General features: G+C 54.7%; 1 protein-coding gene across 10 annotated transcripts in view; it reads left to right on the forward strand.

Annotated features, from left to right (window-relative positions):
• CACNA1B (calcium voltage-gated channel subunit alpha1 B) overlaps positions 1-23694 on the forward strand; it is a 212391-nt gene that overhangs the window by 176095 nt on the left and 12602 nt on the right. For 7 of the 10 annotated variants that reach the window (XM_027557028.1, XM_027557031.1, XM_027557034.1 and 4 more), the window contains 8 exons: positions 1738-1743; positions 5198-5314; positions 5716-5781; positions 6924-7015; positions 9049-9193; positions 13654-13781; positions 19146-19242; positions 22014-22122. In XM_027557028.1, the coding sequence (XP_027412829.1) occupies positions 1738-1743; positions 5198-5314; positions 5716-5781; positions 6924-7015; positions 9049-9193; positions 13654-13781; positions 19146-19242; positions 22014-22122 (760 nt within the window). The remainder of the gene's footprint in view (positions 1-1737; positions 1744-5197; positions 5315-5715; positions 5782-6923; positions 7016-9048; positions 9194-13653; positions 13782-19145; positions 19243-22013; positions 22123-23694) is intronic. The other 3 variants (XM_027557030.1, XM_027557032.1, XM_027557037.1) reach the window with 1 other exon arrangement.

Here is a 23694-nt window from a genome sequence, read left to right on the forward strand (position 1 = left end):
GCAGTGTCTGCAGCAGCAGAGCCTGGAGACGCTCTCCACTCTGATGTTCGTGGCAGTGTCTGCAGTGGCAGCAGAAGTGGTTTGTGGACACAGTGAATGAAATCTTCATCAGGAGGACGCCTCTCAAATTGACATTTGCTCAGAGTCAGAGCACAAGTTCACCCAAGCCCACGAGGGCTACATACAGTCTAATCCCATCACAGAGTTAAGAAAAGACAAGTATAGCTCATTTTAAGTTTGAGCTAAAACAGTAAAGAAAAGCAATTATTAACAATAATTAAGTGTAGTTACTACATCTTGTGGAGGGGGGCATGGCAACCTACTCCAGTATTCCTGCCTGGAGAACCCCCAGGGATGGAGGAGCCTGGTGGGCTACAATCCATGGGGATCGCAGAGTCAGACACAACTGAGCGACTAAGCACAACTACATCTGGGGAAGAGAGAGACAGGAAGGGCTTTCAGAGGAATGGTGACATTCTGGTTTTTAAGCTGGATAATGAATATATGGATAATTTATCATCTTTATTTAAAAAACATGTGTGTATATATATAATTACACGTATTCTTTTGTTTACATGAGATGTTTCATGGTGTTGAGAAGTTAATGATCTGAACAATCCAGGCTGAGAGCTGCCATTTTAACAAAAAAAAATCAAGGGTGTTTGTTGTACTAGCTGTTGGCCTTGCAGTACGGTCTGGGTGCTGCCCGTTCACTGTGGGCTTCCCGCTCAGAAACGGTTCCCCTGTGTGCTCTGCTTCCCTGGACACAGGAATCTTTATTCCCCTGGAAAAAAGGATCCGAACACTGGGCTTCCGACTGCAAGGGCACAGTCCCGGGGGTTTGGGCACGTGTGTGCCTCGTCAGCAGGGGGTGGAGGCTCAGGTGGCTAATGTCATCGACGTGCTGTCTCCCAGGGATGCCTCTCCAGAGAGAGGCCCCTCAGCTGCTGGACTCTTGAGGGGCAGCTTGCAGATGTTTGAGACCCTCCAGGGCAGCCTCCCTCAATCCTGCACACCCAGCAGTTCTGGTGGGAGTGTTCAGAATCCGCCTGGTCTCAAAGCTCAGCTGCCCAGCTGCTAGTGATTTCCGAGGGCAGTCTTCTTGCTGCTCTGCCTGGAGGAGGGAAGAGGAAAGCAAGCCGCCCTGTGGGTTTCCGTGTTGCTTCTCTTTCTCCATTTGTAGTCACTTCATCTGTTACTTTGTGGATGCACTTTTTTTTTCCTGAGGCAAAAATATGAGTGTCAGTTCCCACTCCCAACTTAAAAGTCGCATAGAGCAATAGTCTTAATAACCAGGGTCGCATAGAGAAAGTGCTCCAAACAAGCATGAAACTGACATTGATTTCTTTGCCTGGAATAAAAAAATAAGTGTCTGTGAGTCATCTTTGGATTTGCATTACAAACAGAAATGCAAATGACGCCTCTGTCTGCGTAACCTACAGATTTCAAAAATGTGTTTTGATTTGGTTCATTTTTAAGCAAAATATGCAGTTTACCAAAATCCTAAAAATTTCCAGTGAAGTATTCAGAGTTTGAGTTTTTGCTTGTGTTGATGACTCATTTTCTCTTTTGTTTTCTGTTTTTGTTCTTGATTTACCTTAACCTACCTGCTGACTCACGCCACCCAACATACAATGCGAAAACCATGTCTCCGTCTGTATGTTGCGCGCCTGCTGCTCAAACATCCCAATTTGTAAATAACACGCAAATATCCATCCATGAAAACATCACATATAGGAAACGGTTGGTTTCATGACTTATACAGTTCTTAAAGCTCTTTGTTTTGCTTGCTCTGCTCTCCTTTTCCTCTGCTTCCTGTCACCCTCACCGCCGCCCTCCTGTGCTCAGAGCCCAGCTGTACCCGCCCCCTCTGGCCTCTAGTGCGCTCTCCCTGGCTCCTGGCCTTCTGAGGGCCCTCAGGGGCCACTTGATCACAGGAACTGGCCTTGGGCCAAGAGAGGAGATAGGGGCTTCTGAGAGAGAGGCAGGTAAGTGTCGAGACTGAGTCAGCATTGGGGGTGGGGGTTGCTGGGTGCGAGGTTGGAGCTGCTCCCTGTAAAGTCCGCGGTTTCTGCTGCAGAGTCATCTCCCTTCTGCTCTACCTCTGTTGGCCAGCAGACCAAGTGGGCTTGGGTCCACCTCTGACGAAGTCTCCTGTTGGGTCCTTCCTGGACAGACCTTATGTGGAGGCCTGGCTGGGGGGCACGAACCTTGGGGGATGGTCCTGACTGAGTAGGAAGAGGGCCTTTGCCCCAGGAGGCAGCAGAGAGCTGGGCCTCCATCCAGCACCATGGATTCCCGTGTGCCCTGGTCAGCGAGCTTGTGTGGAGCCCATGTAAGTGGGGTGGACAGGGCGTCCTTCCGGGTCTGAGGACAATCTGAGGGAGAGTGGGGACGCTGGAGCAGACTGAGCCGAGGCCTCGGCTGGAAGTTCATGCAAAGAGCAAATGTTTCAGGTTCCTGAACAGAAGGTGAATGTGGTAAAGCGTTTCACAATCAGCAGAAAAGCTTGAGTTTTGAGAAAAAGACATTTAAGCTGCACAAGTACCAGGCTGCATCTTTAGCGCAGGCTCTGCTGGTGTCGTCAGGCCTCCGCTCAGCCCTTCCTGCCGCCCCCGAGCAGGCCCCTCGGGCTTACTCCTTTTCTCTCTGTCTTTCCTCCTGTCTCCCCCATCATCAGTCCCCTTGAGAATGAAGCTGAGTAGGAAAGCAGCTTGTTCCCCGTGCGGCTGCACCTCCTCCCCAGCACATGTGGGGCCCCCGGCACCTGTGCACAGTCTGAGGGGGAGCCCCTCATTCTGCTGTGAGTCTGCCCAGACGCAATGATGTGCTTGGACACAGGAGGTGAGGGCCTTGGCCTGGGGTCCACTTACCTTTGTGGCTCCCATCTCAGTTTTCTCAATGATTCCTCACCCCCAGGCGTGACGTCCTAACACCGCCACCGTGGGGAGGAGGAAGCAGGTGCTCAGTGGAGCTGGGGACCAGTGTCCCCTCAGTGTAAAGCAGCTGCCGCATTGAGGGGTGCAGCGTTGACCTTTCTGGCTCAGAGGCAGGGGTGATAAGGGGGCCCTGACTTGAAAGTCGCTGTGTCTACTCCAGGCTACAGCAGAAACCGTGGACTCTGGGGGTGGGGAGGGTTGTGTCCACCTCCAGGGGTCGGCTGAGGCCAGGGGTGGCCGTGCTCAGCCGTGGGGAGGCCGCCGTGTGCTTGCTGCCCCCACTGTCCAGCATGCGGCCCGCTTGGTGGTGTCTGGTGGCTCGTGCCCTGGGTGCAGCCATGATGTGCTCAGGCCATCACACTGCTTGCGGCATCTGTAGCTGCCTCACCATCCTCCTTCATGACTCTCTAGGGCTGTCTGTCTGTTGGCACCCCACCCTCTCCTAGGTGCCTACTGGAGCCCCGAGGAGAAAGTCTGGGAGGATGGGTGGGGCCTGGGTGTCAGTGGGAAGTGTTATGTGGCTGAGCTCTGTGTCCAGGGACTTGAATGGACAGCACCTTCCTCTGTCTGCTCTGGTATCCGTCCCTTCTTTATTACCCAGAAGACTATTTCCTCCCACTATTTTCAGGAGATCATCTTGTCTGTGCCAATTGCCTGAGCAAATTGCTTTTGTCCTGGCCCCTCCAGGTGCACATGCGCAGGTGGTTTCAAAATGAAGAAGCCTGAGGAGGCAGCCCCTCACCCTTGCTGGGCTTCATTGTCCTGTACAAAGGGCTCCCTGACACCCTAAAAGGTCCCCCTTCCAACCTCCTGAGATCACTGGCTCACCTGAGAGTCCTCAAGGCCCAGGGGACTCAGATAGAGAGTGTGGATGTATCTCATCTACCCTGTCTGCCCTGAGGGTCTCTTTCCCCAGCTCGAGCTAGTGAGGGAGCTGCAGGCAAATGAGAACCCCCTCCAGGATCACGTCCCGAGGTCCACTCTGCCTTCTTGCTGATCTGGACCACAGTCAGCCCTTCTGTGCCTGTGAACTGCCCTGTCCCCCTGTGGAATTGTCTAAAACTCAGCACCACCGCCCAGGGTAACTTATGTCCCTCACCAGCACAGTCCAGAGTCCCAGGTGGAAGTGAAGAAGCCAGCCCCTGAGATGAGGCAAGCAAGGGGTGGAGTGAGGCCTGTCCCCCGACAGACACCTCGTCCTAGCCAAGATCAGATGGGCAGCCCTGGAGCGGGACGCCGTTCCTCCCAGACCCTGCCACCTCCTGCACGTGCTCACCGCGGCTGCTGCCTCATTCAACACCTGCTCTCTTTTCTCTGTGTCTGACCACTGAATCTGGCAACACAATGTATCTAGCCTGAGCTGCTTGCGTATTTTAAAACAGCAAAGTGTGAGGAAGCTGCTCTCAGGCTGCGTGTGGGTGGGCAGAAGAGGGCACCTGGTCTCTAAGCAGGCAGGGCAAGAAGCCCCCCATGCCCATGAGCACCCCTTTCTACTCAGGGACACTGCCCAGAGCCGGGCCCCCTGAAAGGGATGTGCCAGGGATTCGGGTGCCCTTGAGCCAGGGTGGAAGCGTTACTCCCGGGTCATCCGTGGAGCCCAGAGATTATCGGTTTGCTCTGTGCTTGACTTTAGACCCTCTGGATGAGGGCGTGCTGTGAGACATCTCGGGTTCTCTGGAGCAGAGACTGGTCTGGGGGCTACGGAGGGGGCTTCTCGGGTGGCAGCAGCGGGGCCGCCACCACCTACAGCTCCTGTCAAGACTTGTCTGCAGGTCCCTGCCTGGCCCCAGAGGACGTGTCCGCCCCTCTGCTGGGCCCCGGGTGGCAGGGCCTTGCTGGCATGTGGGAGACAAGGGCATGGCCCTCGAGTCTGAGGAGAGGCAGCCCCGCCCAGTCCCTGGGCTGCTCAGCTGTGTCCTGAGAGGCGGTCAGTGTCGGAGGCCTGGCTGCGGGCAGCCTCCCGTTCCCCCTGGCAGCAGGGAGCTGCTTCACAGGACTCATCTGTCCCTCCCTGTGGAGGGAGTGTCTCTGATTTGCTGCATGAGAAGTTGTTTGCAATGACAAGCTTTACTTCTGGAAGATTTTCTGGTGGCTGATTGCTGCTTAGACTGTGAAGCAGTGACTTTTTGTTTCAGTCTCTCTCTTCACCTGCTTTTCTTTGGGACACAGTGACTTGGGGAGGTGGGTGGGGAGCAGCCTCCCTGTGCCTGTGGGAGGCTGGTTTCTGAAGGTCAGAGCACAACCTCTTTTCCCTGCAGAACAACTTCATCAACCTCAGCTTCCTCCGCCTCTTCCGTGCTGCCCGACTCATCAAGCTGCTCCGCCAAGGCTACACCATCCGCATTCTGCTCTGGACCTTCGTCCAGTCCTTCAAGGTGAGGCTGGGCGTGGCCAGGCGGGGCCTGACCTCTCCCTCGTTGTGCCGGTGGGGGAGCTTCTGCCCTACCGCCCTGGCACTCTCCTTGGGAAGACCAGGGTGGGTGCCACCCCTCCCATGGCCCCCGTTGTTCCTGTGAGTTTGTAAGGACACTTTTAGTTTTACAGAGAGTATCTTGTTTATGCTCACAAAGGGCTGAAGTGGCTTTTATGACTTGGTTTGTAAATGAAGATGATGGGCACTTGGTGAAGGGGCTTGGTGGTCACTGGGGCTGGGTCTGAGGTCAGCTAAGGCTGGTGCTGCCCGGAGACCCAGCCAGTGTCCACTCTCTGGATGTGGTGCAGGCAAGGGGGCTGATGGCTCTCCTGGCGCTGAGCCGGCCTCCTTGTGTCTCTGCAGGCCCTGCCCTATGTGTGCCTGCTCATCGCCATGCTGTTCTTCATCTACGCCATCATCGGCATGCAGGTGGGTGTGTGCAGGGCCATCGCATGACAGCAGGGACTGGTTGGCACTCAGCAGTGTTTCTATGAGCCAGGTGCCAGTCTAAGCACTTTATGAACTTAATTCTTAGAAAGACTGTTCTGTAGCTGAGGCCAGGCATTGCCACCCTTTGTGGGCAGATGTGCGGTCCTCCTCTTGTGTGGAGTCCTGCTGGTCTGTGTCTGGGCACCGGTGGGCACGGTTGCCTGGGTGCTGGGCTTGCACAGTGAGGAGTGTTTGAGCACATCTGCATGGCCTGGGTGGCCTGCGCCGCAGCAGCTGGTCGTGCCTTTCGCCCAGGAGCACTTCTGAAGGATGTAGGGATGGGAGGTGGTCTCAAATGTTAATTTGTGGTGGGAGGAGACAGTGTCTAAAAGGTTAGCTGAAAACTGATTTTTAAACTCTATTTTCAGAGATTGAAAGTTCTCTTGCTTGAACTTTACTGAGATCTGATGTTATTTAAAACAAATATATGTTTTTCATGCTTTGGTCTATGGACATACAAAAACACAGCCCAGTGATCTTTGTTTTTGATGGATATATGATAATTCATAAATTTTCAGCTGGATTCCAGATTTTAAGCTGCTTAGAGTGAGGGGCTTATTTGCATTTCTAACCCTGAAAGAAAGAAATTAAAATGGGTACAAAGCCCATTGTTGTGTTTGCACAAAAATGTTAAAAAAAACTTTCAAGTGATCTATCAGAGTATCAGTATAGTTACTGTTTTGGGGTCATTGATGAGAGAGTGAATTTTAAAATGATTCCTTCCTTTTGTCTAGCAGAGCCCACCGAAACTTAGCTCTGGGCCCCACTTTTTACTGGTTATGCTGTTTGGTCCTGGACAGGCTCAGAGCCAGAGCCCGTGCAGACCGGGCTGTGGGACAGTGGCATGTTAGACTTGCCAGGCGCTTCCTCTTCCCTGGAAGTGAAGGCGCAGATGCCGCGGGGGCCAGACACCCGGGCCCTGTACCCAGCAGCAGTACTGGCAGCTCTGTCGGGGTCTCTGGGTGAGGGCGGTCCCAGCCCGTGTGGCCCCCACTGCACGCCCACAGCCTCCTGCCTGGCCATGGCTCCTAAGGACCCAGCGCACTGGTCTGCAGTGCTGTCTGCCTTCCTCTCCACTGCAGGTGTTTGGAAACATTGCTCTGGATGACGACACCAGCATCAACCGTCACAATAACTTTCGGACGTTTCTTCAGGCCTTGATGCTGCTCTTCAGGTGTGTTGTGGGAGGTGGAGGTGGGTCCAGAATCAGAGGCTCCTCCTCAGTGTGTTGTATAGAGGTAGGTCCAGGCTCAGGGACCCCTTCATTCAAGATGGACCCCACCCTCCACTCCTCGTCATACTGGCTTCTCTATGGGGGACCTTTCCAGTTTCTCCTCCCTTTCTGCTTGTCCTTCCTTAATGGCTCCTGGGCCTGACGGGAGGCCCCCGAAGCAGTCAGTCTGAGACCCCTGGGCTGGGCTGGCTTGCCTACCTTGTCTCTGCTGCCCAGTGAGGTCTTGAAGCACAGGTGTCAAAAGAGCCTTTCTTGGTGTGCCAGCCCCAAGCTTCCCATCAGCTTGCCTTAGTGATTTCAGGGATCTCTGGGATCAGGAAAAGCGGGCAGCAGAGAGCTGCTGTCGACAGGGTGCACCCGCTCAGTGGCCCAAGGGACCAACCGGCCAGACATGTGGGTCTGAGGGCAGCTCCATCCGCCTCTGTTGCTCACAGTGGCTGCAGTTCCCACGGCTCCAGGGTGCAGTCAAGGGGTGCACCAGGGCAGAGCCTTGAGGAGCACCGACTTGTGTCAGCTCAGAGGCCTCCCTGCAAAGGTGTATGGGGGATGGCTCCCTAGCCATTTCTCTGAGGCATGGACACACGTGGACTGTGGCTGTCCACCGCCCTGACGTAAGAAGGCACTCGTGGGTAGAGCCCAGAGGGTCGAATGTGTCTCCTTCATTCACTGTGATCCTCAGGGAGGGCGGAAATGTGGTCTCTCTAATAATTTATGATGAGGGGCCTCATAATAAGTTAATATTTAATTAATAAATAAACAGCAGACCCCACCTTGGGCCCCTTCCTGAGCTTTCCCTGCTATGTCCACTTTTGGGGACACCCAGCTCAGCTGACCCTATGCAGATGTATTTGGGGGGCTGTGGGAGTTCATTTTTTGGAGGGTGAGCTCAGCCCAGGCCTGCTTCACTGAGCTGCCTGGAGAGAGTTTCTGACTTACTCTTTGCCTCAGACAAACAGGATCCTTAGGCTGACACTTCCCCGAGTAGTGTCATTTCTCCGGACTTTAGTTCTTACATGCACTTTATTTCTTTGTTTATTAATATCCTGCTTCATGTCACAAAATATATGAAGCCAGCCTTGATTTTAAACCTTTGATCTCAAAGACCTCTGTTCCTTCCTCATCACATGGGCACCCTCATCATTCAGGCTCGGCACAGGCTGAACCAGCCATTGTCAGTGGGGAGTGGACCCAGCTTCTGCCCAGGACTGACCACACAGAGGCATGCTGGGCCACCTGCAAGTCTGATGCACATCTGGCCCCTGTGCTGGCTTCATGCACAGGAGCGGAAGGCCACGCAGGCGGGCTTCTGCAGTAGCTGCTCAGGCTTGAGGGTTCCTGATGTGCTCCAGAAACAGTAGAGGCGGGGGTGGCTGCAGTAAGTGAATGGGGACCGTGGTAGGGGATGAGGCGGCTGCAGACCCACAGAGCTCTGGGCAGTCATGTAGGGGTCACTGGGGAGGTCTCTGATCTGATCTGGGCTACTGGGCGGGGGAACATCCAGTTAACCAGCTGTTGCTGCAGCTCAGAAGCGGTTGTTGCTCAGCCCAGGGAGGTAGGGGTAGTAAGAGCCTGGCTGGTTTTGAAGGCAGGTCAAGATGTGGTGAGAGAGAGAAGGCAAGGATGACTCCCAAGTCTCTGGCCTGAGCACTGGGAAGGATGGAGTCACTGTGTCCTGAACCCAGGAGGACTGGGCGGCACACGCTGGGGAGGAGATCAGAGGCCGCGGAGGGGGCTCCCCATGGTGCTGACTTCGGGGCCATGATTGCTTTCCTGTAACACGTGCTTTCCCACATAGCATCAACTTGAAAATCTAATGCCAGAGGTTTCTTTTTAAGAATCAGCATCTGTTACCCAGACCTAACACCTGTGCAGGATCCCTGTGGGAGGGAACGCAGTTCTCCTAAATTCCTGGGCTTCCTTCCCGGCCAGTCCTGGGCCTTCCCTCCTGGCCTCACGCTCTGCCCTCCTCTCAGGAGTGCCACCGGGGAGGCCTGGCATGAGATCATGCTGTCCTGCCTCAGCAGTCGGGCCTGTGATGAGCTCGCCAATGCCACGGAGTGTGGGAGTGACTTCGCCTACTTCTACTTTGTCTCCTTCATCTTCCTTTGCTCCTTTCTGGTGAGTCCTGGACCCTGTGCACACCCCATTGCCACTTCTGCCTGTCTCAGACCAACCTGAGTCCCCCTGCTCTCTTGCTGACATCTGATTTTGACCCATGATGCATGAAAGCTGATTCCATGTTGATGGTCCTTGTTTCCCTGGGGATGAGGACCACGTTAATCCTGAAAGGACCCACTGAGTAATGAGCTCCTGTGGGCCTGCCTTTACTCCTGTGGAAAGGGCCTTGCATTTCTGTGGGGCACTGTCCCTCAGTTCTCAGCTAGAAGGACTTGCACCGTGGTGGCGAGATACAGGCGCCAGCACTCCAGCCAGCCTGCCTGTGCCTGATGCGGTTCAGGAAACTCATGGGGTCAGGCTGGAGGTGTCCGCGGGCCACATCACAGTGAGTGGACTTTATCACGAGTCAGCAGAAGCCTCTGGGAGATGATGCACAGTGACATCGTCTGCTTGACATCTTAAAACCTCACTCTGGCTTCTGGTCAGGAGAGGCTGTGTGCGGCCAGGAGCTGATTGGAAGTGACAGTTGGAGAAGGGAGGGTGAGAAGGAAGCTGTGTGACGGGGGCCGCCCTGTACAGGCAGAGCTTACGTGACTGGTGACTGAACATGGGCATGAGAGAAAGAGGGGAGAGAGCTGTGTTCTGGGGCTTGCGGGGGTGAGGCAGTGAATGATATTCCCCCAGGTGGAAGGCTGGGGAGCTGCGGGTGTGGTGGGCGGGGAGGCAGTGGAGGCGCGGGGGAGCCTCTGGCTGGAGATGTAAGTTCGCTGTCTTTAGTGTTTGGTGTATCAGTCAGGCTGGATGATACCCTTGAGGTCCCTGTGTGGTCCAGAGACCCGCGACTTAAGCATCACCTGAGCACTTGTTAGAAATTCAGATTCCTGGGTCCCTTCTAAGACTTACCGTACTGGACTCTTTGGGAGAGGGACCCAAGAGTCTGAGTTCTAACGATCTCCCAGGTGCTTCGACTCCCTCCCATACATATACTTTGCTATGCACTTGGCGTAAATCAGCTATACTTTAAGAAAAACTTTTAAAATTAAATACAAAAAAACCCAATGACAAGATAGGAGGCCTCATACTTTGTGATTTAAAAATTGACGCCAAAACTTGAGTAAATCAAAACAGTATTATACTGGCATAAATCCAAACATATACACTGAAGGAATAGAGTTGAGACTAGAAATAAATCCTCATATACATGGTCAAAAGATTTCTAACAAGGCTGCTGAAACCATTTAGTTAGGAAAGATAAACCTTTCAACAAATGGTGGTGGATACCCACATGCAAAGAAGAATGAAGTGGACTTTACACCATATGTAACAATTAGCTGGAGACTTGCCTGGTTAACACTCCGCAGTTGCACTGCAGGGGGTGCACATTTGATCCCCAGTTGGGGAAATAGGACCCATATGCTATGGGGCATGGCCGAAAAGAAGAAAAAAGAAAAGAAAAGAAGTTACCTCAAAATTGATAAAGACCTGAAGACAAGAGCTTAAACTATGAAACTCTTAGAAGAAAACATTGTAGTCTCAGATTCATAACCTCAGATTTGGCAAAGCATTCTTAGATTTGACACCATAATCCTGAGTAAGAAAAGGAAAAAATGGACTATTCAAAATTTGAAACTTTTGTGCATCAGAAGACACTATTATACAAAGTGAAAAGGCAACCCAAGGAATGGGAGAAAAGTTTAGCAGATAGTGTATATGATAAGGGGTTAATATCCAAAATATATAAAGAGCTCCTGCATCTCAACAATAAAAGATAACCATATAAAAATGGACAAAGTACCTAAAGAGACATTTCTCTAAAAAAAAAAAAAAAAAACAAAAAACTGTACAAATGGCCAGCAAGTACATAGAAATATTCTCAACATCAGTGATCATTAGGGAAAAGCAAAGCACAACCCATGAGGTACCACTTCATACCTATTAGTATTGCTATTTGAAAAAACAAGACAAAATAACAAGTTTTGTGAGGATATGGAGAAATTGACACCCTTGTGCACTGCACATGGAAATGTAAAATGGTAAAGCCACCATGGAAAACAGTATGGTGAGTCCTTAAAATAATAAATGTACAATTATAGTAGGATTCAACAATTCTACTGGGCACAGCCCGAATGCCCATCAGTAGGTGAATGGATAAACAAGTCGTGGTTTAGTTGAGCCGCTCAGTCGCGTCCAGCTCTCTGTGATCCCATGGACTGCAGCGTGTGAGTCGCTCAGTCGCATCCAGCTCTCTGTGGCCCCATGGACTGCAGCGTGTGAGCCGCTCAGTCGCGTCCAGCTCTCTGTGATCCCATGGACTGCAACGTGTGAGCCGCTCAGTCGCGTCCAGCTCTCTGTGACCCCGTGGACTGCAGCGTGTGAGTCGCTCAGTCGCGTCCAGCTCTATGTGGCCCCGTGGACTGCAGCGTGTGAGCCGCTCAGTCGCGTCCAGCTCTCTGTGACCCCGTGGACTGCAGCGTGTGAGTCGCTCAGTCGCGTCCAGCTCTCTGTGACCCCGTGGACTGCAGCGTGTGAGTCGCTCAGTCGCGTCCAGCTCTATGTGGCCCCGTGGACTGCAGCGTGTGAGCCGCTCAGTCGCGTCCAGCTCTCTGTGGCCCCATGGACTGCAGCGTGTGAGCCGCTCAGTTGTGTCCAGCTCTCTGTGGCCCCATGGACTGCAGCATGTGAGTCGCTCAGTCGCGTCCAGCTCTATGTGGCCCCGTGGACTGCAGCGTGTGAGCCGCTCAGTCGTGTCCAGCTCTCTGTGGCCCCATGGACTGCAGCATGTGAGTCGCTCAGTCGTGTCCAGCTCTCTGTGGCCCCATGGACTGCAGCGTGTGAGTCGCTCAGTCGCGTCCAGCTCTCTGTGGCCCCGTGGACTGCAGCACGCCAGGTCTGCCTGTCCGTCACCAACTCCCGGAGCATGTTCAAACTCATGTCCATCGAGTTGGTGATGCCATCCTACTATGTCATCCTCTGCCGTCCCCTTCTCCTCCCGCCTTCAATCTTTCACAGCATCAGGGACTTTCCCAATGAGTCAGTTCTTCGCATCAGGCGGCCAAAGTATTGGAGTTTCAGCTTCAGCATCAGTCCTTCTAATGAATATTCAGTGTTGATCTCCTTTATGATTGACTGGTTTGATTTCCTTGCTGTCCAAGGGACTCTCAAGAGTCTTCTCCAACACCACCGTTCAAAAGCATCAATTCTTCAATGCTCAGCTTTCTTTATGGTCCAACTCTCACATCAAGGCGTGACTACTGGAAAAACCATAGCTTTGACTAGATGGACCTTTGTTGGCGAAGTAATGTCTCTGCTTTTTAATATGCTGTCTAGGCTGGTCATAGCTTTTCTTCTAAGGAACAAGTGTCTTTTAATTTCATGGCTGCAGTCACCATCTGCAGTGATTTTGGAGCCCTCCAAAATAAAGTCTGTCACTGTTTCCATTGTTTCCCCATCTATTTGCCATGAAGTGATGGGACCAGATGCCGTGATCTTCATTTTGTGAATGCTGAGTTTTAAGCCAGCTTTTTCAGTCTCCTCTTTCACTTTCATCAAGAGGCTGTTTAGTTCTTCTTCACTTTCTGCCAGAAGGGTGGTGTCATCTACCACATTTGTCGTAAACAAGTTGTGGTACAGACCTGCAAAGGAGTGTTACTCAGCCATAAACAAGAATGCAGTTCTGACAAATGCTGCAATAAGGATGCACTTCGGAAACATGACACTAAGTGCAAGAAGCCTGACACAAAGGTCATACGTTGTATGGACCCTTTTGTTTGAAATACCCCAAATAGATACCTTTCTAGGTACAGAAAGGAAATTGGTGGTTTCCAGGGAATGGGAGGACAGAGGTATAAGGAATGAGTACTTAGTATCATGTATTCTTCAGGAGTATGAGAAAAATTTGACACTAGGGAAGTGGTGGTTCACAGTTGTGCATACGCTAGATGCCACTGAATTATAGAATTACTTGTATGTTAAGTGAATTTCAACTCAGTTTAAAAGAACAAAACAAAATGCCTGAGTTTTAGGTCTCTAGAGCTCAAGTTATTAAGTCCAAAGTCGCCACTTTCCTTGAAGGCTTAGGTGAGAAGGGGAAAGCTGGGGGCCTCACAATGGGGAAGATTAACCCAGACGGCAGGACAGATGGTGGGCAGGAGTTGATGGGCCTGAGTGCGGATAGTGCAGATGTAGAGACTGAAGCCTTCAGAGGACCAGATCCTGGGCTAGGGTTGGCCTGTGGGACCTGGAGCCAGGGAAGGATGCTGCTCTTGGTGGTGGCGATGTGCAGGGGGCCTGGGAAGCCCTCTGAGAGGTCATGGGAGGAGCAGGTGGGGCAGGCTCTGCCTGAGTCAGTGACCTCTGCTGCCCTAACTGCCTCACACAGAGACTTCTGCTGCAGGGGACGGGGAGGGCAGTGGGCAGGCTGAGCTTTCTGGACATCACCTCTTTTCCTTCCTGTCCTGCAGATGTTGAACCTCTTTGTGGCTGTGATCATGGACAATTTTGAGTACCTTACGCGGGACTCTTCCATCCTAGGGCCTCACCACCTGGACGAATTCATCCGGGTCTGGGCCGAGTACGACCCGGCTGCGTGGTGAGTGAGCCCCTGTGCTGCGTGGCCCTCAGGGTTGGTACGCACCACCCGCAGGTCTCAGCACAGGGCCAGGTGGCTACAGGCGTGTTTCAAGTGAGCGACCCCTTTGGGTTTTGGCTGGGGGTCGGGATTCCATCCAGCTTCCTCCTGGGAGGTACACTCATGCTAGCTCCCTGTGCCCTTGTGTACAGCTCCCTGGGCTGAGAAATCCTCTTCTCAGGCCTGCAGTCCAGCCCTTAGGAGGTTGCCTGGGGGTCATGGAAGGTCTTCAGGGGGTCGTGACACTCAGGTTCCTATTGGGCAGGAGCTTACTGTCTTCTCACAAGGCATGTCACATCTGGGTTGTGAGAGGTCACAGGGCATCACCCTCTCATAGCTCTGAGGCTTCTGTGGCCAGAAACAACACGAGGCCTTAGTTCTTTCCCTCCATGGGCTCAGGGCCCGTCTGCCTGCTACCTCCCGGAGGACAAGAGTCCGTGCGCCTCTCTGTCACCAGCCCAGGCTGTGAATAGAGGGTTTTCGGTAAACTTTTATTGAAATCAGATGAACTGCCAGAAAAGGTCTAGTGTGTCTGAGGCTCTTTGGTCATGATGCAAAGCTGTTAATGGGTTGCTGTTTCATAAGTGAGGGCCAAATGCTTCCAGACAAAGCAAGGGTCTCCTGAAGAGAGTGATTGGGTCAGAAGACAGTGAAGACTGTGTGTTTCTTGAGGGAGTCCTGCACACCTGTGGTGTTTTGTCCTCGGGCCCAGCACAGCAGCGCGGGTCCTCCATCTGCCCATTTGTCTGTCCCTTTGTTGAGTTCATCCCCTTGCCCATTTGTCTGTCCTTAGTTGAGTACTCGTTCCCTTGCTCATTCATTCAGGCACCCTCCAGAGCCGTGATGTGAAGAGTCACTGAGGACATGCCCTCTGCAGCAAAACACGGGATGTGCTTCCCCTTCTTTCTTGCAGGCGCCCCGGTCTGCCTGCGTCTCTGTTGCACGACTCTGTGTTCGGTCACCCCTTGTGTGGTAGAGGCCTAGAAGAGATGGTCAGGGTCCCCATGGGAGGACCCTGGGACTCTGAACCCAAGCTCAACAAGGGGAACACTAAGGAGCTTTCTGATCCCTCAGACCCCCAAAGGGCTGGGAGCTTGGCTGGGCTCCTGTACCTGCTTCTGATCCAGTCTTCTCAGACTTCCCACCCCATCACAGTGAGGACACAGAAGGTGCTGTGTGAGGCCCTTCCTAACCTGGGCAGCACCAGGGCCCTGGGGCTCTTCTGGGCCTAGAGCATCTCTGAGTGTTTTTCGCTGCAGTGGAGAATTTACAGTTTTCACACAGCGCAGAGCAGACCTGCCTGGTGTTTGTGTCTCGTGCTGTATGTGGCTTTTCATGGTCTCCGAGAGTCCTGTCGTTTTTAGCACATTTGCCCACAGCACGTGCTGGAGTTCACAGGCTCAGGCGTATCCCTGGGCTGTGTGGTCAGGAAGGCCCAGTCAGACTGAAGGGGAGACTGATCACACCTGAGACCTGGTCCTTGTCAGGCAAAGGGCAGGAGAGGGTCCTGCTGAGGCAAGACTGAGACTCATTCCAGGAGGATCCTCCTGACTGTGGTCAAAAGAGATGCTGCTGTCTCTGGGCATATTTTTTCCCAGAGGAGATTTGTGTTGTAGAAAGCAGAGAGGTTGTGTAGAATGTGACTTGGACCAACAGGCAAAGGGAGGTCAGTGCAGGTCTGCCAGAGGGGAGTGACGTCCCCCAGATCTTTGTGGACTGTAGACCCAGTACCTCCCCAACAGCCCAAAACTGATCCAAGACACACAAGAAGTGGACCTGGGCCAGGCTGCAGCTTTGTGACTGTGCACAGAGATGCTGACTGTTTCCCAAATCCAGAGTGCTAGACCTGGGGCCTCGGGAAGACACGGGCACTCAGGAATGTGGTGAAGAGCCTGTGGAAGAGTAGGGAACAGCGTGGAGTCTCACCGCAGAGTACAGTGCCACGCAAGATAACATGTGGTCTGTGGTCCGGAAGACGCACGGGCGTGGCCTGCAGCTGAATCTCAGACCTGCTGCTCTGGTGAGCGGCTCGGGCGGCAGAAGGCTGGGTGGAGACGGCTAAGCAGACCAGGCGTGGACCCCTCATCTGGGCATGCTTTGAGGCTGCCATTAGCCTCTGTGACCGATGCAGGGCCCTGACCATCTTTATTTCCCAGGGACCATCCGCTGTCTCCTTATTCTTGGGGAGCCTGAAGCAAAAGCGAACTTTATGAAACTTTCTCAGCTTTTGTGTTTTGTGTGTACACTGTGTGTGTGCACAAGCATGTGCATGCGTGTTCTCTGTGCACAGATCTGTGTACACAGAGTGTGTGTGAGCGTGTTCATGTGCTGGCAGGCACATACCTGTGTGTACGTGTTCTTGCATGCATGTGAGAGCAGCGCGTCTTCGTGCGCGTGTGTGCACATGTGTGTGTGAATGCGGGGCATGGGCATGTCACGCCCATGTTCCATACTCTTCCATAATGTGTGCGTGGGCATGTACGTGTGTGCATGTGTGCACACGCGTGCTGTGGGAAGGAGAGGAGAACATGGAGTTATTGCCTTCTGGTGCCGCCTCCCCCACCTTTCCTTGTGTTGTTGCCTCCACACTTCACCGTGAAGTGCGGAGACTGATGGAGACTCAGGACCAGCCCCTGAGTGATGAGTCTGCTCATCCCCACACTCATCCATCTGTCCAGTAAGCAGCCTGAGCCTGGGCCATGCGCTGGGGCCTGCACCCTCAGCTCTGCTCAGCCCAGCCGGCCGTGGGCGGAGGCGCTGCAGTGTGAGGCCAGGGCCCTGAGCCGGGAGAGGCTGGTGAGTCAGAGGAGGTGGCAGCTGAGCTGAACTGAAGGGGCAGGATGGATGGACTGTGGAGGAGGGGTGGGGGCAGAGGGAAGGGGAGCGGAGTGCCTGGCTGGAGGGGAGGACCCGCTGTAAAGGTGCCAGGAGGATGACTGCGAGGGGCTGAGAAAGGCCGTGACATTGGGGTCAAACAGCTGCCTTTGGCTTTGTTTCGTGGACAGCAGGAACAGTTTTGAATCAGAGTGACAGTATCAGGCCTGCACTTTTCCTCTTGTGGCATCTGAGGGGTTTGACAGCAGAAGAGAGGAGAGGAATGGGGTCTTGGGAGGAACTAGGGCTTTGCCAGGCTTCCAGCTTCTTTGTGGGAATCCTTTGGGTCCATGAGGTTAGCAGGCACTTGGCTGAGGCCAGAGTGGGGCTTCCCCTTTATTCCCTCTTTTCCAGAAGTACATGCAACACAATTTGGAGCTAGTTTGATGGGGCCGTGGTGCAGGAAAGGGAAGCAACGGCATTGGCCGGGGTGCCCACCCTGGGACAAGGGGGTCCTTAGCTGGACCTGCAGTTTCCAGGGGAGGACATGGTGAGTTCAGGGAGGTGGGGATAGTCAGGAGAGTCAGGTGTGGAGAGAGGCTTCACCAAGGAGGCCCTGGGGTCTCAGGCACCGAGGGCGTGAGGGAAGAGGCTGTCAGAGGGCCGATGAAGGAGACCCAGGTGTAGACAAACCAACAGCGTGCTGAGTGAAGTGGACGTTCTGGCCCGACACTGTCTGCATGGAGTGTCTCCTGCCTGCTGGGGGCTCTGGAGATTGTCGGGTTGCCGTGTCTCCTGGGTACTCCGTCTGTCCACCCCTGGGCCCCCAGCTGGGCGCTGCCTGTCCAGCCTCCCCCGGCTCCACCTCCAGGCAGCGCAAGGCTGGGCGGGTGGGATGGGCTCCTCATGCCTCCGTTGCCATAACCTGTGACATTTCCTTTCCCGTTGCCAGATTCATTATGAGGGTACGTGCAGTTTGTTGCGCCACCCGTTGGCTTAGGGAAGAACTGCCCTCGTACATTGGCCTACAAGGTCTGCTGCTTCAGAGCCTCCATCCTGCATTCTCTTCCCTGCCCGCAGTGCAGACACAGCACACACTCCCTGTCTGTTGCAGAAGTGACGACCCCTCTTGCTCCTCCTGCCCTGTCCTGCCCACACTCCAGGCCCCTGGACGGTTTGGTTTCCCTGACCCCTCCAGCTGGCTGGGGGCAGGCAGCTCCGTGAAACTGCCCACAGAGCTTTCTGCTGAGCCCTGAGGACGAGGACCAGCCGCTGGTGGGAGGAGGGGGCCAGGTCCCACCCGTGCCGAGGAAGTGGCCGTCTCACCCAGATTTGCCTCTGCACTCTTGAGGGTGGACTTGTGGTCACACAGGCCAGAGGCCAAGGGCCCCAGAGATGGGGGTACGGGCACAAGTAGACCAGGAACAGTGGCCCCAGCAGCCAGGGTTTCAGATTCCCGCAGAGGAGAGGAGAGGCGGTGGGGACCCAAAGACAGGCCCTCCTGCTTCACCTCTGGACTGATCCGCTCGGCTGAGCCCCGGAGTCTTGGGAGGAGGACCAGACCCAGGACCATCTGGGGTGGATCCACCGGCCTGGAGAAGGCTGTTGCTCCTCTCTCTGGGGTGGCCTGAACCTGACCATATCTCTGGGAACCCAAGCAGGTCCCAGGGGTGGAGGTGGGCCTTCCAGCCTGGTGGCCGGTCTGCCTGAGGAGGTCACAGTCATCAACCCTAAACACCTACCTTGGTCTAGAGCCTCGTTCCATATGTCGGTCCCAGCCCTTCCTGGTGTGCTGTCAGGAGGCTGCGAGAGTGGCCCCAAGCCACATCCCACCCCAGCGACCCCAGCTCCGCAGTTTCCTGCCCAGCTCTGATCCAGCAGCAGCCCTGATCCGGACAGGGCTTGGGTATCTCTGGGCTTGTAGCAGGGCTTGCCCCCACGGACTTTGTCTCTAGAGCCTCGGGGCCCCCTGCAGAACAGTGTGGCTCCCACACTAGTTTTCTGGCCTGCTTTTAGGCTTTTCTCCAATTTTTCAGCCTCTTTGCTCACTTGGAAGCAAATTAGGCATGAAGGAAAGCTAGTGTTTCTGCCGTGGTTCTCCAGCCAGCTTCTTTGGTCACCGGACAGCTGTCTTCCAGCTGGCATGGTGAAACAGCTCTTTTCCAATTTGGCTTTATCCATGGCTTCTGAAAGTATAAAATCAGAGTTGACAACCCAAAGCCTCCATGATGCGGCCTCTTTCATCTCTCCATGTTCACTAGCTCAGATGCCCCCTGCTCACTCCCTGCGTGGGGCCAGAGTGTGGAGGTGAGGCTGGGGGGCTAGGAGGGGGTTGAGCCCCCTGACAGAAAGCCCTCATTTTGCTTGTTTTGACTTCTGGCATTTGCTCCGACACTGGTTAACTGGCTCTGTTTTCTTGTCTGCTTCCTCCCCCGCCCTCCTGCCGCCCCCCTCCCGTGGACCCCTCCTGTGGACCCCACTCTGCCTCTGTGCTATGGGCCGGGTCTCCAGTGGGCGCATCAGTTACAATGACATGTTTGAGATGCTGAAACACATGTCCCCGCCCCTGGGGCTGGGGAAGAAATGCCCTGCTCGTGTTGCGTACAAGGTAGACCCCACCCCTGCACCCCACAGGCTGTCTGTGCTGGGCTCCCATCTCTTCCGGGGCTTGTCTGTCTGTCTGTCTGCTGCTCTACCATCTCTCTGTTTCTTTCTTTTCTCTGTCCCAGCCTTCTCCGCTTCCTTCCCAAACAGAGGGAAACAGGCATGTGAAGTGTCTCTACACTGGCCGCTTGTCCCATAGGGCTGCCCCTCCAAGAGCTCCCCAAGAGGCTCAGGAAGACGGAGCCAGAGCCCAGCATCTGCCTTTTCTCATTCCCTTCTCTTCCTCAGAAAGGAGGGGACGGACTAGCTTTTTAGACAGAGGCTGTTTTTGTTCTGAGCCCAGGACCACACTCGGCCCCTCTGTCCCCCAAGCCTCTGATGTGGGCAAAGTTGTCCAGCCCTCAGTGTCTGGCCCTGCAAGGCCTCTGCAGGGTGCACCTGTGGAACCCGCGCCCAGTTCTGCATGCACTGAACTTGGCGGGCTGTGGAGGGAGTATTGCCTGGAGCTTCATGAGTCCCCTGGGCCTTAAGAAGGAAGGGTGCTGGAGAGAGGCATCCTGCCCTCGTTCCTGGACCTCCAGAGGGTCCTGTGGGGTGAAAACAAACTGGGGCCTGGCTGGTCCCATGTCCCTCCCCCTCTGTTGCCGAGGCCCAGTGGGCTGAGCTGCAAAGAGGGGGTACACTGAGGACACTACCAGGCCTCCCCCTGGGAGCATGAGCAGGCCACGTGGCCCCATTCCCAAGTCTGCTCCTGCCTGTCCCTGCATCCCCAGTCCCCCTCCGTGGTGAGTAAGCACTTTCTGTCCCCCTAGCACTCCCCGCCTGAGAGCCCTCCAGCAGCCCCAGTGGTTACGTGACTCAGCCAGCACCGATCTGGAGCCTAGCTGCCATCTCCTTGTCTCTGAGCAGGCTTCCCATAGAGCTTTTGTCTCTCTGGTTCTGTCCACATTGTCTGTTTCTGTGCTCTGATTCCGGGCTTGCATCTGTCCCCTGGCTCAGCACAGCCTCTGGGAGCTAAGCGGCTCCTCCGGGCCATACGTGATGCCTCTGGTGCCCTCCTTGGTCCTCCCCTGCCTGGCATGCGTGTCGAGTCTGCCTGGAGGCCCTGCATGCAAGGCTGTAAAACACTGTCCTCAAGGAGAGCTCTGTCCACACCGACAACTGGGGCCAGGCTAGGCAGGGAAGGCCGTGGTGGGATAGCCTTTGGAGTTCCTTCCTAGGTGTGCTGGCCAACTCCAAGGTTCTGGGCGTGAAGAGACCAGGGAAGAACTCGAGTTTAGTGAGAGTAGATGGTCTTGGTGAATTGGGGAGGGCCCAGGAGATGAACAGACTGCCATGGCCAGAGGGTCTGGGCCCAGGCAGAGATGCCTGTGTGTTTGCCCTGGTCTCGCCCCTCTGCTGCTCCCAAACGCCTGGCCCTTTTCAGGCCTGGGCAGCAGATGGGGGCTCTGGGAGAGGTGCCCTGGACGGAGCTCTCCTCTCTGGGGAAACACCTGCTTGTTCCTCCTTCATGCTACCCCTGACTCCCTGACTGCCCTCGAGAGGGGTCCCTCTGCCGCTCCCACTGCCGTCGGTGCTGGCCTGCGGGAGCACTGTGCTCCGGGAGCCGTGTGTGCCACACAGGTGATGAGGGAGGCCCCAGGACCATGACTGGAGGTGCCAAGTGGGGCTTTGCCAGCATTAGGGGACAGAGTATGGGTCTTGTCTCCAGCCACCTGCCCTCCATCAGGCTGCAGACCGGATTGGTTCCAGAATGCTGGGGCTAGAGTGGCCCTACCCAGAGAAGGGACAGAGAGGCTGCCCTACCACATGGTTTAGGCTTGGCAGAGGACAGCATACCCCGTGGGGTGGCCCTGTACCCCCACCTGTAGCTCCCTTGCTGGTAAGGAATAAAGAGGCTGCTGGGAGAGGACAGGAGGCCGCAGTGCCCCCAAGGGCTCCACTTGGCCAGCAAGGTGGCCACCCCATGATCAGGACATTCCAGACACATCTGAGACCATTTTCCTCCTGGAGATCACCTAAGTTCTTAAAGCCTCAGGCTCTGGACAGCTGCTGGTTATTACCAGAGGATTTTGGTACAGACACACTCCTATTTCCAGCTGTTCTGTCCTAGAAAATGGAAGAGAGGGAAGGGGGCTGTTCACCTAATGGTGAAACAAGGAGAAAGCTTGCACGGGCCCAGTCTGGTTGAGCGCTTGTGTCCCTGTGGGATGGCCCTGGGCCCCTGTGCAGCTGGCCGAGCCCGAGGCCCTTGCGGTCACATCTGTCGGGTCCTTCCCCCGTAAGGAGCTGGTCTCTAAGACTCTCCTTGTTGCCTTGGGCTGGTGCCATTGAGCATCCTTCCCTAGCCCCTGGCTAGGTGGTGAGGCACAGAGGCCATCCTGGGGCTCGTGTCTCCTCACTGGGAACTGGCCTCCGAGCCTGCGGTCCTGGCTGCCCCACCGCGTGCCTGATGCTCCTGTCTGTGGGCTGTCCCAGGGGTCCTGCCGCCCAGGCCCCTCCAGCCTAGGCCACACGCTCGTTCTATCGTGGGCAGTGGGTGGCGTCCCTCTGGCGGAGACATGCCTGTTCTTTCAGAGGAATCCAGGCTCCTGGCCTGGCTCCATTGGACAGCATTTACCTGGACTGCTGTCTTTCTGTAGCCGAGGGATCCTCAGCTCAGAAGAGGGTAGGGGTCAGGGATAGTGTGAATGCTGGCAAAACTCCCGTCCACCCAGCGTCTCCTGGTCCTGGGAGCCCTGGGAGGCCCGGCCTGATTTGCCCCCTTATCCCCAGCGCCTGGTTCGTATGAACATGCCCATCTCCAATGACGACATGACCGTCCACTTCACATCCACGCTGATGGCCCTCATCCGGACTGCATTGGAGATCAAGCTGGCTCCAGGTGAGAGAGGCAGCCTGGAGGGGAGGGCCCAAGGCAGGGCCAGGTGACTGCGCCCCCGCCCCGCCCCGCCCCCACCAAGAGCACCCCAGGCAGCTGTGCAGGGCGGGGAAAGGGGCCTGTCCGGATGGCTCCTTGTCAGACACTGAGCTTGTCTCCTGACACCATCCTACACGTTAGCGCTGCAGTGACCCCATTTTCGTGTAAGGACGCTGAGGGGGAGTGAAATTGAAAGACCCCGGGTTACCCATAGTCATGCAGCTGGAATCTGCGTCACATGAGCCAGCGCCCCTCACAGGTGAAGAGCACCCCTCCCCCATCGTGAGCCTAGTCCCCACCTCAGGGCCTCTCCTGGGTCCCCGACAGGACCGCGAAGCCCCCACCAGATCAGGGAGGAAACGGACCTCCCGCTTGTCCTCCTCTCCTGCCCCGCTCACGTGCTGACTGCTTCCCCTTCGCAGAGAAAATGGAGGGCCCTCCCCCTATGTCGCTTCCTCCTGCATCCGTGCCCTTGAGCTTGGCCCTCTCTTGTGTAAATGGGTGAGCTGAGGCCAGTCCCCCTCTTTGCACTTCTGTACTACTTTCATCATCTACCGTAGGACGTCATGCCCCTAATTCTGTATTCTGTTTCTTGTCCTATCAGCTTTCTCTTCTGGGTTATTTCTATCCGTGTATAAATGTGCTGTTATTTTTCCTGTTTTTAAAAAGTTCTCCTCTTCCCCTAACCCCATCAACTTCTCTGTTTTTCTTCTTTCCTTCCTAACAACAGGACAAATGGGTCTGCATTGTCTCTGGTTTCTCCTTTCCTAGTCTGCAGTCCAGCTTTCACAACACACAGCTTCTGTGGCACTGCTCCTGTCAGGCTCTGCAGGGCCCCCTGCTTCGTGGCCTGTCCACAGCCTGTCTGTAGTGGTCCCTCCCTTTTGTGTAAACCCCTTGTGCCTTTTTTTCCTGTTTTTTCCCCAATCTCTGAAGGTCACTGTGTGCTTCAGACACGCAGTCTCTCCTTTCCCCATGGCTTTACTGCTGTGAGTCCCAGTTCTGGATTTTCAGTCCAGGCCTGCTGCTAAACCCCAGGCTTATACAGCCCACACGTTATTCGCCAACTCTGCTCGGAGGCCCAATAAGCATAGGTACTCCCCAGATTCCTCCCTGTCTCCATCAGTGGAAACACTCTTAGAGTTACTCAGGCCAACACTTTCGGCATCATTTTTATCTCCTGCTTTTTTCTTATCCTATTTCTGATCCATATTTCTGAACCCTTGCAACATCTTCTGACTCCACCTTCAAAATACACCCAGAATACGATCAGTGTCTGCTCTCTCGTCCTGCCCCCTCTTGGTCCGCATCGCTGCCTGTCAGGTCTTGGCTGGGACTGTTGCAGTAGCCTTCTCACGGGTCTGCTCCTGCCCTTGCCTCTTTCAGTCTCCCTTCAACACAGCAGCCAGGATGGTCATGCTAACAATCAAACCAGTAACATTAACACACTTCTAGCTAGCCTGATCACAAAAAGTAGAAGATAAAAATAACAAATATAAGGAACGAAACAGGGAGCATTGCTATATATCCTCCTAA

The sequence above is a fragment of the Bos indicus x Bos taurus genome, chromosome 11, assembly GCF_003369695.1.
Source record: "Bos indicus x Bos taurus breed Angus x Brahman F1 hybrid chromosome 11, Bos_hybrid_MaternalHap_v2.0, whole genome shotgun sequence".
Classification (NCBI taxonomy): domain Eukaryota; kingdom Metazoa; phylum Chordata; class Mammalia; order Artiodactyla; family Bovidae; genus Bos; species Bos indicus x Bos taurus.